The following is a 14,799-nucleotide window of genomic DNA, read 5'->3' as shown; positions in this document are numbered from 1 at the left end:
AAGTTCTGTGAGATGCAAACTGGTAAATATTTTACATCAAAACATTCATTAGACAAGCATAATTTTCTGGCACTGTCAGGTTCAGTGCTGCTTTTTGCTATTGCTTTTAATTCCATACATCATTTTTTTTCTTGTCTTTGATCTCGTTAAACATGCTTTTGGTCTCATTAAGCAGTAAAGCCTTTAAGTGACAAACTCATAAGTGACAAGCCCTAGTTGAAATGGAAACAGAAGGAGCAGCACAACTTTTCTCTGTCCCATCTTCCCTCCATGGAGTGTGCTGATATGGCTGGTTATGGGCCCGGTTTGACCTCTGCACACATACTGAAGGGGAAGGACAAAACTTAAGAGTTTTGTGTTATTACTCAAAGATGTCTAGAAATTCAAAAGGAAAGGCTTTTCTGCTCTTTCTAGAGGACAATAAATAAACACAAATATTGTAATATAAACACACCTTGTTCAAGAAATTAATTTGTTGGATCAGAATAATTTCTTAATGATCAAGAGCAGGAATATAAACTGCTGTAAGTTTTTTTAAACTTGAGTCTTGCTCTTCTGTGCATTGCATATAAATAGCTATAACTAAAACACCATATACAAATCCCAGTCTGGAATGAAAGAAGATGTAAAGCACAATAGTTGCTTATCTGCTTGACCCAGGTTTGATAAATGAGTAAACAAATAGGTGTTTCCTTCATTTTCAGCTCTTACATCTGGAGTTCAGCCTCCAGGCAAAAATTCAAAGCCAGGAATCCAACCATTTAAAGCAGTTATTCTAAAAACAAATGAGTCCTGGAAGAGTCCTGTTGAAAAACTTTTCCAAACAGAATCAGCTTTAATGCCCTGCGAAACCACATGTAAAAAAATGCATAAACAATTGGATTAAATGTAGAATTTAAATAACCAAACCAAACCAAAGCATCAATGAGAATAGGAGGTATCACATAATTCATAAATGGATTGGTTGCTGTAAAGAAGAAGAATGGACTCCAGCAGATGAGAAACACCCCCATTATTATGCCTAATGTCTTGGCAGCTTTTCTTTCTCTGCAGAATGAAATGTGGTGCTTCATTTCAAATTGCATCTTTTTTTGGCTAATTGCATCAATGGATCTTGCCTGCCTCTTGGCTATAGAGTATATTTTCCTATAGATGTACAGCATAACAAATCCAGGGATGTAAAAAGACACTATGGAGGCCACAACACCTGAAGTTTCGCTAAAAATGACAAAGCATCCTCCTGCACAATGGACATGATTATATATCTCTTCTGCCCCTCGCAAGTTTAGGTCTAGAAAGATCATCCCAAAAGCAAAAGCAGCAGGGACCATCCAACTTACAAATATCATGACCAGGATAACAAAAGTATTTATCTTTGATTTGTATCTTAGAGGGTCACACACAGCATAGTAGCGGTCGATGGATATGAAGGAAAGATGGAAGATGGAAGCTGTGCTCAGCATAATGTCTGTGCTTGTGTGGATCTTGCAGAAGAGCTCCCCAAAATACCAGCAGTGTTCAACAGAGCGCACCATGCTGCAAGGCATGATGAGGAATCCCAGCAGAAAGTCTACTGTAGCCATAGAAAGTATAAGGAAATTGGTAGGCGTATGGAGCTGCTTGAAATGTGATATTGAGATGATAACCGTCAAATTTCCAAGCACTGTGGCCAGAATAATGCAAACCATGAAGATATACATGGAAACACGGATACTGTTTGACCAGCTGCTCCTTATGCAAGAGCCATTTATGGATTCACAGCACAGTTGCATCCTTACTGAAGTCTCAAATCCACATAGATATGCAGCACTGGTACTGTTTTTCCTGAGGTACATTTACAACTGTTTTTTTCTTTTCTATACAGTCTGAGCTGCAGGGAGGAAAGAAAAGGGCAATTGTAAACACCTTCATTTATTTGAATGCGTAGGAAATTCACATTTCATTATTTGTGAAGGATGAAACTATTTTATAACTATACTTTTAACAGAATGACACTTTTATCATTAGACTTCCCTTTGAAACGGGAATCTCATTTGATGAAATAATCTGTATAATGGGGCGTCTTCACACCAGAACAGCAGTGGCTCCCAGAGGCCTGCACTGGGCAATGTCTTGTCTAGTGGGCAGATGAGAAGTCCTTTTCGTTATTTTCTGTTTGGACAGTCCTAGTCTTCATCAAAATTAGTTGGAGTTCTGTATCTCTCATTTTGCTCTTGAAAACCAGTCATTCTAGATTCTGAAGCTCCCTCATTTTGTTTTTTGATACATAAGTCTAAGATCTACAAGACTAAAACAGAAGGCTAAAGCTGAGGAGCCCCTGCTCAGCAGTTCCTCCAGCCCTGTCCTGATAGCAATAACTGAACCCGCTGGGCAGCCTGGCAAAACCAAAAAGTTTCCATAAGCCCTCAGTTTTTAGGCAGGTGGCACTGCCTCACCAAATTAAGTCTTACTGCAAAATTCTCGTGGGCTATAGCTGTAGATAGAGATGTAAGGAAAAGTTCTAAGAAGAAAAAAAACATTTCTGCCCTTTTGCTGTCAAAATATAATGGAAGATCCTGACTAATCTGAAGCATTAGCTGCTGTATAAGCAAATACCTTTGCTGTCAGGATCTAGTTAGTTTAGCATCATTATGCATATTTATTATGTTAATACTGCTTTTAGCCAAACATGGAGAGAAACATTTTCTGAACATTGGTCTAGTCTGCATCTGAGGACACAAATATTGCGTGTTTCTCTTGTGTATGCAGTAGCACGTCCCTTTTGCAAGTCTCTCTTTTTACAAAAGCATTTGATGAAAATATTTAAGCACTTGGCAAGCAATATTCATTGTTGAAAGATCTGGTTTTCCTTCAGTTAACAGAAAAATTGTATTATTGTGAAAAATAGAGAACAATAACATATGTTATTCACTAGCATTATTGTTAAGGTATAACATGTTTGTTTAAGTCAGAAAAATACTGACATGGCAATTCAGCCAGTACTAATTTAAGCCATTTGCTTTGGGACTTTGCTGCCTCTGGTTATTCTCAGTAGAACACACAGAATAATTAATATTTTCCCATATCAAAACTAATGTTATTACAAGCGCACCATGTCATTAGAAGCTAAATGGAAGTTGAATATAGATGATAAACTATAGCTTGTGAAACTCTGGTATCTACCACTAACAGCTTGTGTTATATAGAGGGATTTTCAAGTAGTGCCAGGCAGTGGCACTCGAGTGCCAGGGACAAGGTGCATCCAGAGATAGTCTCAGGAAAACAGGACATATGGAATCAGAGTATATTAATTTACTGTTTGGCGTGCCTCTTGCTTCCCCTTTTTTTCTGTCTACTAATATTTAACACCATCTCTGCTCTTTTCCACCTCACTTTAACTATCACTTCATATGTTTTTTCCCTTCACTTTTGGTCTGTCTCTTCATGTTTCTTTTCCTTCCTATCATTCCTCCTTTCAGCGCATTTACACCCAAGATAGAGAAAGCACAGCCGGCTCGATCTTTATTAACCCAAATTTTCAATTTTCATAGCAGAAAGAATTAAACACCAATTTAACTGTATATACTGGACATAATTACAAAAGTTTTAAGCACATTCAGCTTATAAACGTGCCACATAGATTTTGATCTTCATTTGTTTATGTGTATATAAATTAAACAAACATAGCAAATTGGGCTATGAAGGCAACCAAAAATAATTAATGTGCTATCTCTAGTTTTCGATTTAAAAGATTAATAACTTCCCTATTGTTCTCTAACAGAGAAACTGTTTAGCCTAAAGAAATATGATCTCCCTTGGAAACTGTTTTTCTTTTAAAAAACCCCTTATTTTCAGGGGATTTTGTTTTTTCATCAAACAGAAAGAAGAAACTCCAACCTCCAACCAAAATATTGTGCAAACTGAGATCAAGTGTGTGGCTTTGCATGAAATGGAAATAAAATAAATCAAAATTCATATGGCAAACTGTCCAAATGAGCCGAACACTGGAAAAGTTTTCAACAAGAAAGAACACTTCTCTTCCATAATTAATTATAAAGTTTAAAATTCAATAAAATAGAAATATGAAGAAGCATCCTTTTAAAATCATGTCTTCCTACCTTTCTCCCCTCGCGCTGGGTAGAAGTCTGCTCTTGACACTCACTTGTTTTCTGCTGTTTGAGTGTCACCCCTTCCTTTTGAAGACCATCTCAAAAGACAGCTGAGCCTCTTCACCATCATAACAGTTCTGGATACACAAATTTTGAGAAAACAGGGACTTAATCCACAGTCAGAGCAACCTTCAGAAGCTCTGGCACATTGCTGGAGGATATTGGGTGCAATGAATAGCGTTCTTGGCTCCTGGTCTGAGGAGCAGCTGTTAATGTGAATAGTAGCTCAAACTGTTTATTTTGTCACCCACTTAAGACCAAAATAATGGCTGTAACACTGATGTTTGTTTAATGGGCCTTATTTATAGGTAAATTGAACTTATTTGAAGTACCTTTACTTGTTTGATTAAATGTTGTGGTTATATTGTGAGTAGTCTGAGATTATCTAGGTGCAGAACAAAACCCATGATATAGTGACCCTTCTGTGAGATTCTAAAATACAGGAAAATAAATAATTTTATGTAGTTTACAGCAGAATGTAAGATTTCCTTGAAAAGGCATATTGTCTACTGAGTGACATGATGTGTATTTACCAGCCTAGTTTTGATTACTCTACTGAACAAACAGGTTTAATCTAACAGCCTAATCAGTTAACAGCTATTTGCAAGATACAGCTACCAAAAAGGTGTTTAAAGTAAACATCTATTATTGGCTGTACTGGCGTCACAGATGAGCAACATCAATTTTTTGCTCAACAAAGGACCATGCAGCCCTTTAAAACAGTGATACTGCTGAATATAAATGACTGTTAATATGGTGATCATCAACTAAGCCCAGCTATGCCGGGTGCCTCAAGGACATACGCAACAAGGTAGATTAACATATTACTTCTTGCAAAATCTGCTGCATGATGTGGGTTTACTGCTTCTTTATATTATGTGCAAAAATCTAAAGAAATGCAAACAATTCAGTTCTTTTATTTTTCTTGAGGGTGGACTCATAAAGGGACTGGAGTGTTGCAATGCAAGGTTCTTCTTGTTATGGGAAGAGAGTTTACCAACTAAAAAACATGCAGAAACAACCATCAGCCTGAGTGAGAAACCACATGGGATAGTCAGGGAAATGTCAAAGTGACATTAGGCACTCAAATACTGTTCTCTGAGATAGGCCTTCAACCTTTTGAGATACATAGCTGTGGGCCTTCCTTGGAGCCAGGGACTTCTCTCTGAGTGAATGTTTAAGCCTTGGTAATTACCATACTGACACATACATATTGTAGGAAGGTAAAGTTTAGGTGAACAAATCCAATGTGCTTTACTCTGTACAAAACTCATAGCTGTAAAAAAGTCTGGCGGCCAGCTTATTATGTGGATTTGGTCAAAGGACATCCACGCATGCATACACACTGCTCCCCTGCCATGCCTCTCCTTCAAGTGATGCAGTGGCCAGAACTGAAGTGAACAATCTGGCAAGGCAGCTCTGCTTGAAATGTTTGTTTCAGAAGCAGCTACCTGGCAGCAATCAGCCAAACCCCTGGGGGACCCTCTGGGGCAGGGGAGCCTTCCCCTGCCCCGAGCAGCTCTGCTCCATGCAGGGGGGCAGGCAGCAGCCAGCTGTGAAGTCTGGGTTTTTGATCTGCCTCCCTTCATGACCAGATTTTGAGTCCAGTCAGGGAGCATTTCCCTCCAGTTTCTGACTTGTAATAAAATGTAAGAACAACTTGCCATTCTTCCTCTCACATGTGACATTTCTCCAGGAGGCAATCTGCTTCTTTGTAAACCTGTTGAGGACTTTGGAAGTGTTAGGAGTCCTCAGGGACATGAAATAAAATGAATAGTCAAAACTCGATGATGCAAACCAATGTTATAGGGTTATTATATTTATCAGATGACTGTATGATAGTCATATCTTGTCTGCCTGCACTGTCCCTGCAGTGCGCACTTAACACTGGAATATGCTAGTGGAGGGGAAGTTCAAATAACAAATAACAAATCCGAGAGCAGCCAGTTTGAGTGCAGGTGTCAGGGACAGGCCATCTTCCCTCTCTAGCTGACTTCCCAAAATGCCTATATACTTTAAAATAATGAAATGTATTTTTGAAAGAAGAAATGCAGAGAAAGGGACCTAGTGACACTAAAGGTGAATTTTGTCCCTGTTATCAACATGGCTGGGCTCTCACCTTGACTTTGCGTCTAAAGAAGAAAAGACTCATCTGTGGGGCTGGCCAGTCTTCTTGCTCCTACCAAAATCCTCTCAGGGCCAAGAGCTGCAAAACACCTACCACTTTACAAAGTGTAGGGGAGAGAGTGGGCTAGGTCTAGCTGGGGAGCGCAACTGCCTGAGGCGGGGCCAGGGCCAGTGCAGGGACCAGGAGATGCCTTCAGCAGCCCCATGGCAGCAGGAGGCTGCCCTCGGTCGGAGCCACTGGAAGGCACAACAGGATGATGTCTCTGTAAAGCCTATTTCTGAAGATGCCCTTCACTCTTCTACCAAACACCAACCCACGGGCATAGCACTTAGCATTCATTCTCCCTGAATGCAGCAGCTTATACTGCAAGACCCATACGCATCAGAAAGGAATGAACCACAGACCTAGAAGAAGCTTCAAGCATGGGGAGGGTGGTATTTAATGGTATGTTTACTGAAATTAATGTGAAGTAGCGGTTTATAAGATATCAAGATAATTAAGTAATTAAGCAGGCCAAATTGACAACTGATTTAGAGAAAACTTTGGTAAGAAGTTTTCATGCTGTTGTAGATGCTTCAGAAAAGCATTTTCTTGTGGCTTAATGCTGATGAGTATTCTCAAACTTGCTATTTATAATATTAAAGAGACTATGTCAAGCTCTATTTTTGGGAGACCTCAGAGCACTTGTAAATAGTGTTCAACAGTCTTTTGAGTCTGTAATATGTAAAGCAGTTATACATCAAAATTCAAAGTAAAAACTTGTCTAGAAAATTGTTGCTGTGGCTTTCTTTTCTGCAAAATTTAGATTTCTGCAATAATTAGTCTTCAGACTTTTGGAAAATTAAGAAAAAGGGATGTCACACTGTTAGCATACTTCAGCTCTTCTACACTTCTTGTTTGTTTTCAAAAAACGAAATAATTAAAATGGAAAACACCCCAGAAGAGAATGGAAATAGCACTTTTGTCATTTGAAAAATGCGTTAAAAAATTATTCTGCCCTTCTTAGGCAAGACTGTGAAAGGGACACTGGAAATGGGAAGGAACAGAATGGGGCTCGGAAATGACCATAAAAAAACCAAAAGGCAGGACAACATTGATTTCTACTGTGATTCTTTTAGCTTGCATTTCTATGGGTACAGTTTGGTCATTTGGCAGAAAATATCATTTTACAATATATATTAGACAGAGGAAAGTTTCTCATTTTCTTATGATTCTTTTTAAAAACTGGCTCTCTGCAAGGAGAACCATGGATTTAAAACTACTGTAGGCTCTAAGGTGGCCCCATGGTCGGAGAGGAATTTTGAAAGTATATAACTCCACTCACCATTTATGCAGTCTTCATGAAAAAAAACACAGCGTTGCAAAAAAATTGTCTTCTTAAGTTTCCATTCATATGTTTGAAATCTGGGGGGAAAAGCACAAATTCCCAGTGAGCTATTAGTTCAAAATAAATATTTCATTATATAGTTAGACAAGAAGATGTGCCGAGTAATCTGAACGCTATTGCTGCAAACCTGGTACAATTCCACTGAAGACAATCTGAAATTAGCCCAGAATTCTACCAGAGGAATTTAAAGAAGAACGGGTGAGATGATTGGCCTCTAGATCTTTTCCCATGGTTTATATTCTTACTTTTCAGTGGAAACCATCACTTTTCCTTGTCAAGTAAAACTATCTGTTTATACAGAGTAATGTGATGTTTGTGCTTTCTCAGAGTGCTTAGGATCAGGACTATAAATCCAAACTCAAGATAAATGCAAATCTTTGAAATGCACAGAGGAATAAGAGATTCCAAGAAGATAATATTTTTACAGCAAAGCAAAACACATCCATCCAAAGCCAAGAAATTATCTCCACATGGGGTGAAGGGGGTTTCTACATATCTGATAGCCCTGCTAAGTAATGCCACAACACAGTCCATTGCCTCCACTCGGTTGCAAAAGCTGCTCCAGCAGACAGCAGCGCCAGGGTTCCCCGGTGGGCTGGGGCAGCCCCTCATCTCTCTGCCCACAGGGCAGGGCAAGAGCATCCCCACAGCCGGAATACGGGTGCAGAGCAGAGGCACTCACGCAGTGGGGCAGGTCCCCTGGGCTTCTCCAGTGCTCCTGTGCACCCACCAAGCCCATGGGAATGAATTTAGGACTGTGCTGTTTTGTAGATATTTGGTAGCCTCCAAACACCGCCTCCAATATGAAGGTGAAAGCTGAGGAGGGAGGCAGTGAGCAGTAAGCAGGTACAATCCCAGCTTTGTCATTCTTCATCCTCATGGCCCTGGAATAACTTCACAGAAAGTAAAGAGCCTTACTCTGAATTCATAGCTGTGCCTGAAAAGAGTTTTGCCCCCTAGCTATGTTTCTCTTTCAGCTATTGGGAATGAATGGCTTTTTTAAATCATCCTCTCAGCCACCACCAAAACCTCGTTGCTGTTGGTGCTCTTGTTGTTCATTACAGAAAGAACGCAGTGATCTGTGCAGAATAATGACTTTTATCTTCAGCGCTAACCATCGAAGAGTCATCTCTGAAACAAAATAATATCCCAGACTAATATATTAGCAGCTCACCATATTTCGGACTGCGTGACACGGAGACAGTACCTGCTCAGGAGTTATTTCCTCACCACGAACCGGTGCAGCCTGTGGATACAGTGCGATAGTGACTTATCCCACATGAACCCTCCAGCTGAGTGGCTGCACATTTGGTCTGACTGGTTTACAGCCTGCTGGAAAAATCTTGTCAGCAGGATGACGTAAACATTAAATATTCAGAAAAGATAAGCAGATAATAAATCTATTCTGGCACAAGCCACTAGCATATTCAAAGATGAATCCATCTGAATTAAGTTAAAGCCAGGTTCATGGAAAGAAACATACAAAATAAAGACAAATGTTTATTATGGGCAGATGGAGCTAGCAGCACTGAACTGTTTTCAAGATAGCCTGATGTTTCTCACCCTCCTTTCAATTTTGTTGACAAACTATAGCCATTTCAGTTTTCTCTGAAAATTTGATTTGTCTATCCCAAACTGGATATTTAAAAAAAAAATCCAACCACAATATTTCAACAGTATTTGAAAACAAGACTGATTAAAAAGATATTGTTTCCTCCTAAAGAAAAAATTCTGCTTGTCTTTTATTTATGATGATCTGGTGTTTATATGCATTGTAGCAGGGACTTTAGAGGTACTGACTTCCTATTTATTTAGCTTTTACCATAACAGAGGAACTATGCCTAAATATGTCCAAATTACATATCAGCAGTGGCCAAACTGCAACTTGTTGTTTTTTAAAGCACTGCTCATTGACTGGCAACCGCATCTTCAAACAGTTAGAGTTTTAGTATTGCTGTGGAACTGAAGGAGGAGAGTTCTTCCAGAAAGAAGTAATCCCAGGGAGAACTGACTCACTCTGGGTCAGTTTGTGTGCATCAGCTGGTGGGCTGCACTGGTGGGGAGCCATGCCTTCCAGCGCCTGCTCCCCTGAGGTTTCACTGAGCCCTGAGTGGGACCTGTGGGGCTTAGGTTACAACTTCTCCCTAAGGATTTGGGATTGGGGTGGGCTTGGAAGACAGGAAAGTATGGCCCTGGCAAGGTGGCACAGCGGACATGAGGTTGAACACGAAGGACAACTCTTGGTGAAGTGAAGGTCTTGAAATGTCACATTCTGGTCTGGAACTGTGGCTACTCTACTGGAAGCCACTGAGCCCTAAAATTGTCCATAAAGGCTTACATGTCAATAAGCAGTCTTCCGTAGCCTCCATTCTCATGAACTACTCTCTGTTGCCTTTCACAAATGCTGGATTTGTTTTTATCAGACACATGCTATTTCCTAGAAATATTGAATAAGTTTGATTGCTTCTAATTGTCCATTTGTAAGCCCAACAGACTGCAGATGCCAGTGCTGTTGCACTGTGGGCTGTGTTTAAGGGGGGATCTGCCAGTGCCATTCTTTGCTTCCATGGTTGTTTGCCACTGCAGGAAGCAGCAATGCTGTGAATGAGCATCGCTGGTATCATGGCGCTGCCAGAACAACAACTGCCGAAACTACCAGTGCCAGAGGCTGTGCCCTCCGCTGCCCAGTCTCAGGAAGACATGCATGGGCAGCCTGATTTTTCACCAGAACAGCTTCATTTATCTTCTCAGTAGCTGCTGTATGTCATTTGAATATGCTTTTCAGATCACCAAAAAAGAGGTAAGGGTGCACTGGAGTCAGTTTGACTTTGCTTTATTACTTGTTATCAAGTTCCTGCTTGCCAGCCATCTCCTGCCCAATACCTGTGAGACTGAGAGGGAACAGATGGCAACAACAGGAGATTTAGCTGTTTAAATGTGCCTCTACCAGCTTGCATAACTTTTTATTCATGCAGGTGAGGGTTGGTGAAGAGAAAGTAAATCTCTCTCTTCTTTTTTTCCACCCTCTTTTTCTCCCCCCTGTAGTCCATTTGGCTCTTATCTACAATTGTTACTGCTTCTTCATTCTGTGCCTTGCAACCCTTGTTGTTCCAGCTGCCCATGTGGACCAGTGCCTTAAATGGACCCTTGTACAAGCTCCCTTCCTCCTTTCCCTCCTTTCTAACATGTTCTATATGCATCTGTAACCACACAATATTATGTGGGTCATTTCATACCACAGGCTTTGAAGCTTTCACTGAACTTGTGCTCCTCATTTTCTGGGTGCATGCCAGGAGCTGATTTTTCCAGGTAGTCAGCACTTGCACATGAAGCCAGGGACAATCATGTTTTGACTATATACAGTGTTTTTGTAATATGAATTATTCTGGTATCTCAAGTTAACCACCTAATTTAGTGTCTACTGCAAACATCAGTTTCTTTGCACTTCATCTCCTCATCTACCTTATAGGATAAAAATTACTCCTAGCTTCATAGAAGTGCTGTGATTGCAAATATTTGTAAGACATCAAGATATTATCTAATGATGTGCCTTTGCAAATCCAGGAGGGGTACGGGTTGCATCCTTGGTGATAGAAGAGCAACAATCTTCTATCATTGAGAAAAGACCTGTCAGAAAACAAATAGCATTGTAAGACTCTCTTGGCAAAACACAAGAGTGGTTATATTAAGTGTTGCACGACCCTCAAATGTGAGAGGTTTTCTGTCTGCTTTTTGTTTAGTCTAATGCTGAACTTGGAAGAATCCCTGCAAACAGAGGCTAATGTTAACATGAATAAACAGTCTAAAATGTCTAGTGTAACATTAAAGATAGGCTCAGAAAGTCTTCAACAAAATAAATGTTTAAGCCTGTTGCTAGGTAATGATGATTGATCAAACTTCAGATTTTTTTTTCTAGCTCTGGTCCTTATACATGCAACCATCTGACACTCTTGAGGTATAGCTAACTGACATCTGTTATGAAAGGCACCACACATGCATTTTTACCCACACCTGCCAAAAGCTTTCTGTGTTTCAGTCTAGCTACCAAGAAGCACATTACTGTCCATTAATGGCCACGTTTTTACAGCTTCCTTTTCCCTTTTATATCTCAGTGTCAGATTCATTTGATTTCTACTTAAGCAAGTATATTTCTTCTTTTGAACAATAAGTTTCCATTAATTAATTATAATGTCTTTTCACAATTTTGTTATGTTAGTTATTGCAGCCAACTCAGCGTAAGAACATCTCTGAGAAAACTGGAGAAGACAACTACTAACCAAGTAGGGGATGAGAAGAAAACAAAGGTTTGTACACTTTTGATCAATTTTTGTACAGTTTGTCAATTGGGTGACAAATGAAGGTACAAGGGATTTTACAGGGCCAGTGAACCTAACTTCTGCTGGGGTGGGAGCTAGATGGATCACTGTCTCTATTATCTCTCCTGGACAGAGCTGATGACTTCCAGCTCCAACCAAACCCAGTCAAGTGGTGTGAAAGCCTCCACGCAGGGCAGACTGAAAAAAACACAGAATATAACCACTTGAATTCACAACTAAATGCAGAACATCTCTGTCTCTGCAGATGCACAATCAGCAGATGTAAACTGATGTACCACCATTGATTTTAGTAGTAGTAGTATAGCAAACTCACTGACCCCATTTGATTTTATTGGACTTCAATGAAAAGAACAATAAGTCAAGACTTCTGGCTCCTAGTGAAGACAAAATGAAAAAAGAAAAGAGAGAGCTTTAGGTATTAGACAGCAGCACTTAGCCAACACAGTAACAAATGCTGTATGGAAAACTCAGAAAGGTCTCTAACACATATGGGGGAGTGTATCCTAAAGATTCTCTAAGTAACTTAGCAATGGCATAGACTTAGAAGTTCACTGTACTCTCTTTGCTCAGCTTAATGGAGTTAATGGTAAGGCATTAAAAGCCCTTGTCATTATAATATTTTGCCTAATATTTTAGTAAATATTGCAGAATTAGGTTTTTTCCAAAACCATTCATAAATTTGACATGAGTTGCTAAGAAAATTTTGCCTGAAAAAAAAACAATTCTCCTTAAAGAATCCCAAAACTATAACTCAATAGTACTTTTTCAGTGTACAAAAAGCAATCTCAAATGTCTGGAAAACACAGCAAGGTGAGTTGCAGAATAGAAAAATAATAATCCTAAAAAAACTGACCTTAATGTTTCCATGTATTTGAATTTGATAAATTCAAATATGTCTCATACTCCTAACACTCATTTAGAAGTACATGTTCAAAAATTTCTGTTACAAAAGTCATCGCTTGATCTTGAGGACTATCTCTAAGGTACTCTTTTTTTATATGTTTTATGTTATTATGTATTGCAGTAAGTGAGCTGGGAAATCAACTGTATGCAAATACTTACTCTTTTTTTCTGAAAAGGGATGTCCTAAAGATTGACTATTTTTTCCAATATTCAAAGATATTACTGCTTCCTACACCCCTTGCTGCCTTTGCATCCTGACACGATCACAGCTACAAGACTATGAGTTCATCAAAATTAACTAACATTAGAAGCAGCAAATGAAGATGGATAGGAAAAATTAAAATCATGTCGTTACAATGCATCTCTTATATTGTATGTTCTTGTAGTGGAAATTCACTGCTGCCACAAGAATATCTGAACAGACAATGGACTATTTCACTTACAACTTTGTAGTAATGAATAACTACAAGAAACATGTTAATACTTTCACAGGTGGAGGCTACAAGTGCTTCTGCTAATTCTTAATTCTTTTCTAAACAAGAAGAGAAATTAACATATTGTCAATATGCTTAAGTTTCGGTTTCACCGAGACTGATAATGTCTAACTGTGCCTGATCCACAGGTAATGCTGTTTGCATTGTGGCTTCAGTATGAGGTGCTGTTTGTCTATGGTGTTGAGAGTTTAATTTTTAGAAGGTATATTGGAATTATTTCTCTGTTGGGCTCCATGACATCTCATAGTCCATCACAAGCCACTGAGAAGCATTCTTGTATTAGCTGTGGTAAGCCTTATAACAATGGCTGCTGTCTTTATTGACCTATGCAAGTTATTTCCTTTTTCAGCTTTCCTGCTCTGATGGTGGATTGTGACATTGCAAACACTGTCTGGATGAAGTGGGGTTATAATTTGGTTCTTGGTTAATTAGAAATGTATGAATTCAATTCAAACTCACATCATGGTCACTTGTCTATCACTCACTGTATCTACACTGATTCTGTGTACCTAAGAATGGTGTCTTATACTGCCAGCGATTCACCTATGATGAGTTGTTCATAAGCATTTAGTATTGTTACTAGGTTTAATAGTTGTGCAATCTCTTACTGCACCTTTCTGTTTCACATTATTTAATGCATAACTTGAGGTTATCATGACTAGAATATGCACAAAAGGACATGGCTGTAGTGTCCTGCTCTCTTTAAAAAAAAAACATATTATTAAGATTCTGTCAGTCTATTTTTGCTCAAGGTCTGTTTGCTTTAATTCAGCATGTACAATAAAGTACATTAGATTTTACTCAGAGTTAAAGTTTCCCTAAAGTTGTCACCAGTCTTACTTAAGTCAGCGATAAGGTTTGGCTCACACTTGTTTTAACACAGTATTTTTCTACCTTCATCGGAAGCCTTGCATCAATAAAATCTGTTGAGGACTTGTTTTTCTCTCTGTGTGATCAGAAACATCGTGGACAGGTGGGTCTTGTTTGCTTTGGCCAGCATCAAGGTAAAAGGAAGAAATATTGACGTGGGAAAAGCAGGCTTTTCCAACTCAGAAAAGGATGGGGTTCATTAGGATACCATCTGGAGTAGCTTTTGAGGTGGAGTCATTGACGTGAATTATATATAAATTAATTTTATTCTTCTCCTCTGGCATATCTGTTCCAGTCAGTAAACTTTCCTGTTCTTTCAGAAACTCAAATTCTGTCCCATAAGGAAAACATAAGATAGGTCTTTTTTTTTCCCAAAGATGAGCTAACGATCTCTCTTTTCTACCTCCCGCCTAGCAGGTAGAAAAGTGCATAGCCAGTTAACTTTCCATGAATTCCACTGAAACTGTTCTTGATAAATGTGATTTGTTGCATTGGTCATCCATTATCTCTCTGCTTCTGTATTCTGAATGTT

At 39.2% G+C, this 14,799-nt stretch overlaps 1 protein-coding gene across 1 annotated transcript; it reads right to left on the bottom strand.

The window, feature by feature from the left end:
* Positions 1-770: 770 nt before the first annotated feature.
* Positions 771-8,924, bottom strand: TAAR1 (trace amine associated receptor 1). The gene is made up of 4 exons (XM_074820721.1): positions 8,871-8,924; positions 7,601-7,680; positions 4,098-4,225; positions 771-1,870 (listed from the first exon to the last, which is right to left on the bottom strand). The coding sequence occupies exon 4, from the start codon at positions 1,833-1,835 to the stop codon at positions 771-773; it is 1,065 nt and encodes a 354-aa protein (XP_074676822.1). The 5' UTR covers positions 1,836-1,870; positions 4,098-4,225; positions 7,601-7,680; positions 8,871-8,924.
* Positions 8,925-14,799: the final 5,875 nt, after the last annotated feature.

This window comes from Strix aluco, chromosome 3 (genome assembly GCF_031877795.1).
Source record: "Strix aluco isolate bStrAlu1 chromosome 3, bStrAlu1.hap1, whole genome shotgun sequence".
Classification (NCBI taxonomy): domain Eukaryota; kingdom Metazoa; phylum Chordata; class Aves; order Strigiformes; family Strigidae; genus Strix; species Strix aluco.
This window is presented reverse-complemented; position numbering and strand designations above follow the sequence as displayed.

Coding starts and splice junctions, on each gene's coding strand:
- TAAR1 (XM_074820721.1), bottom strand. CDS start 1,835: ATGTACCTCAGGAAAAACAGTACCAGTGCTGCATATCTATGTGGATTT.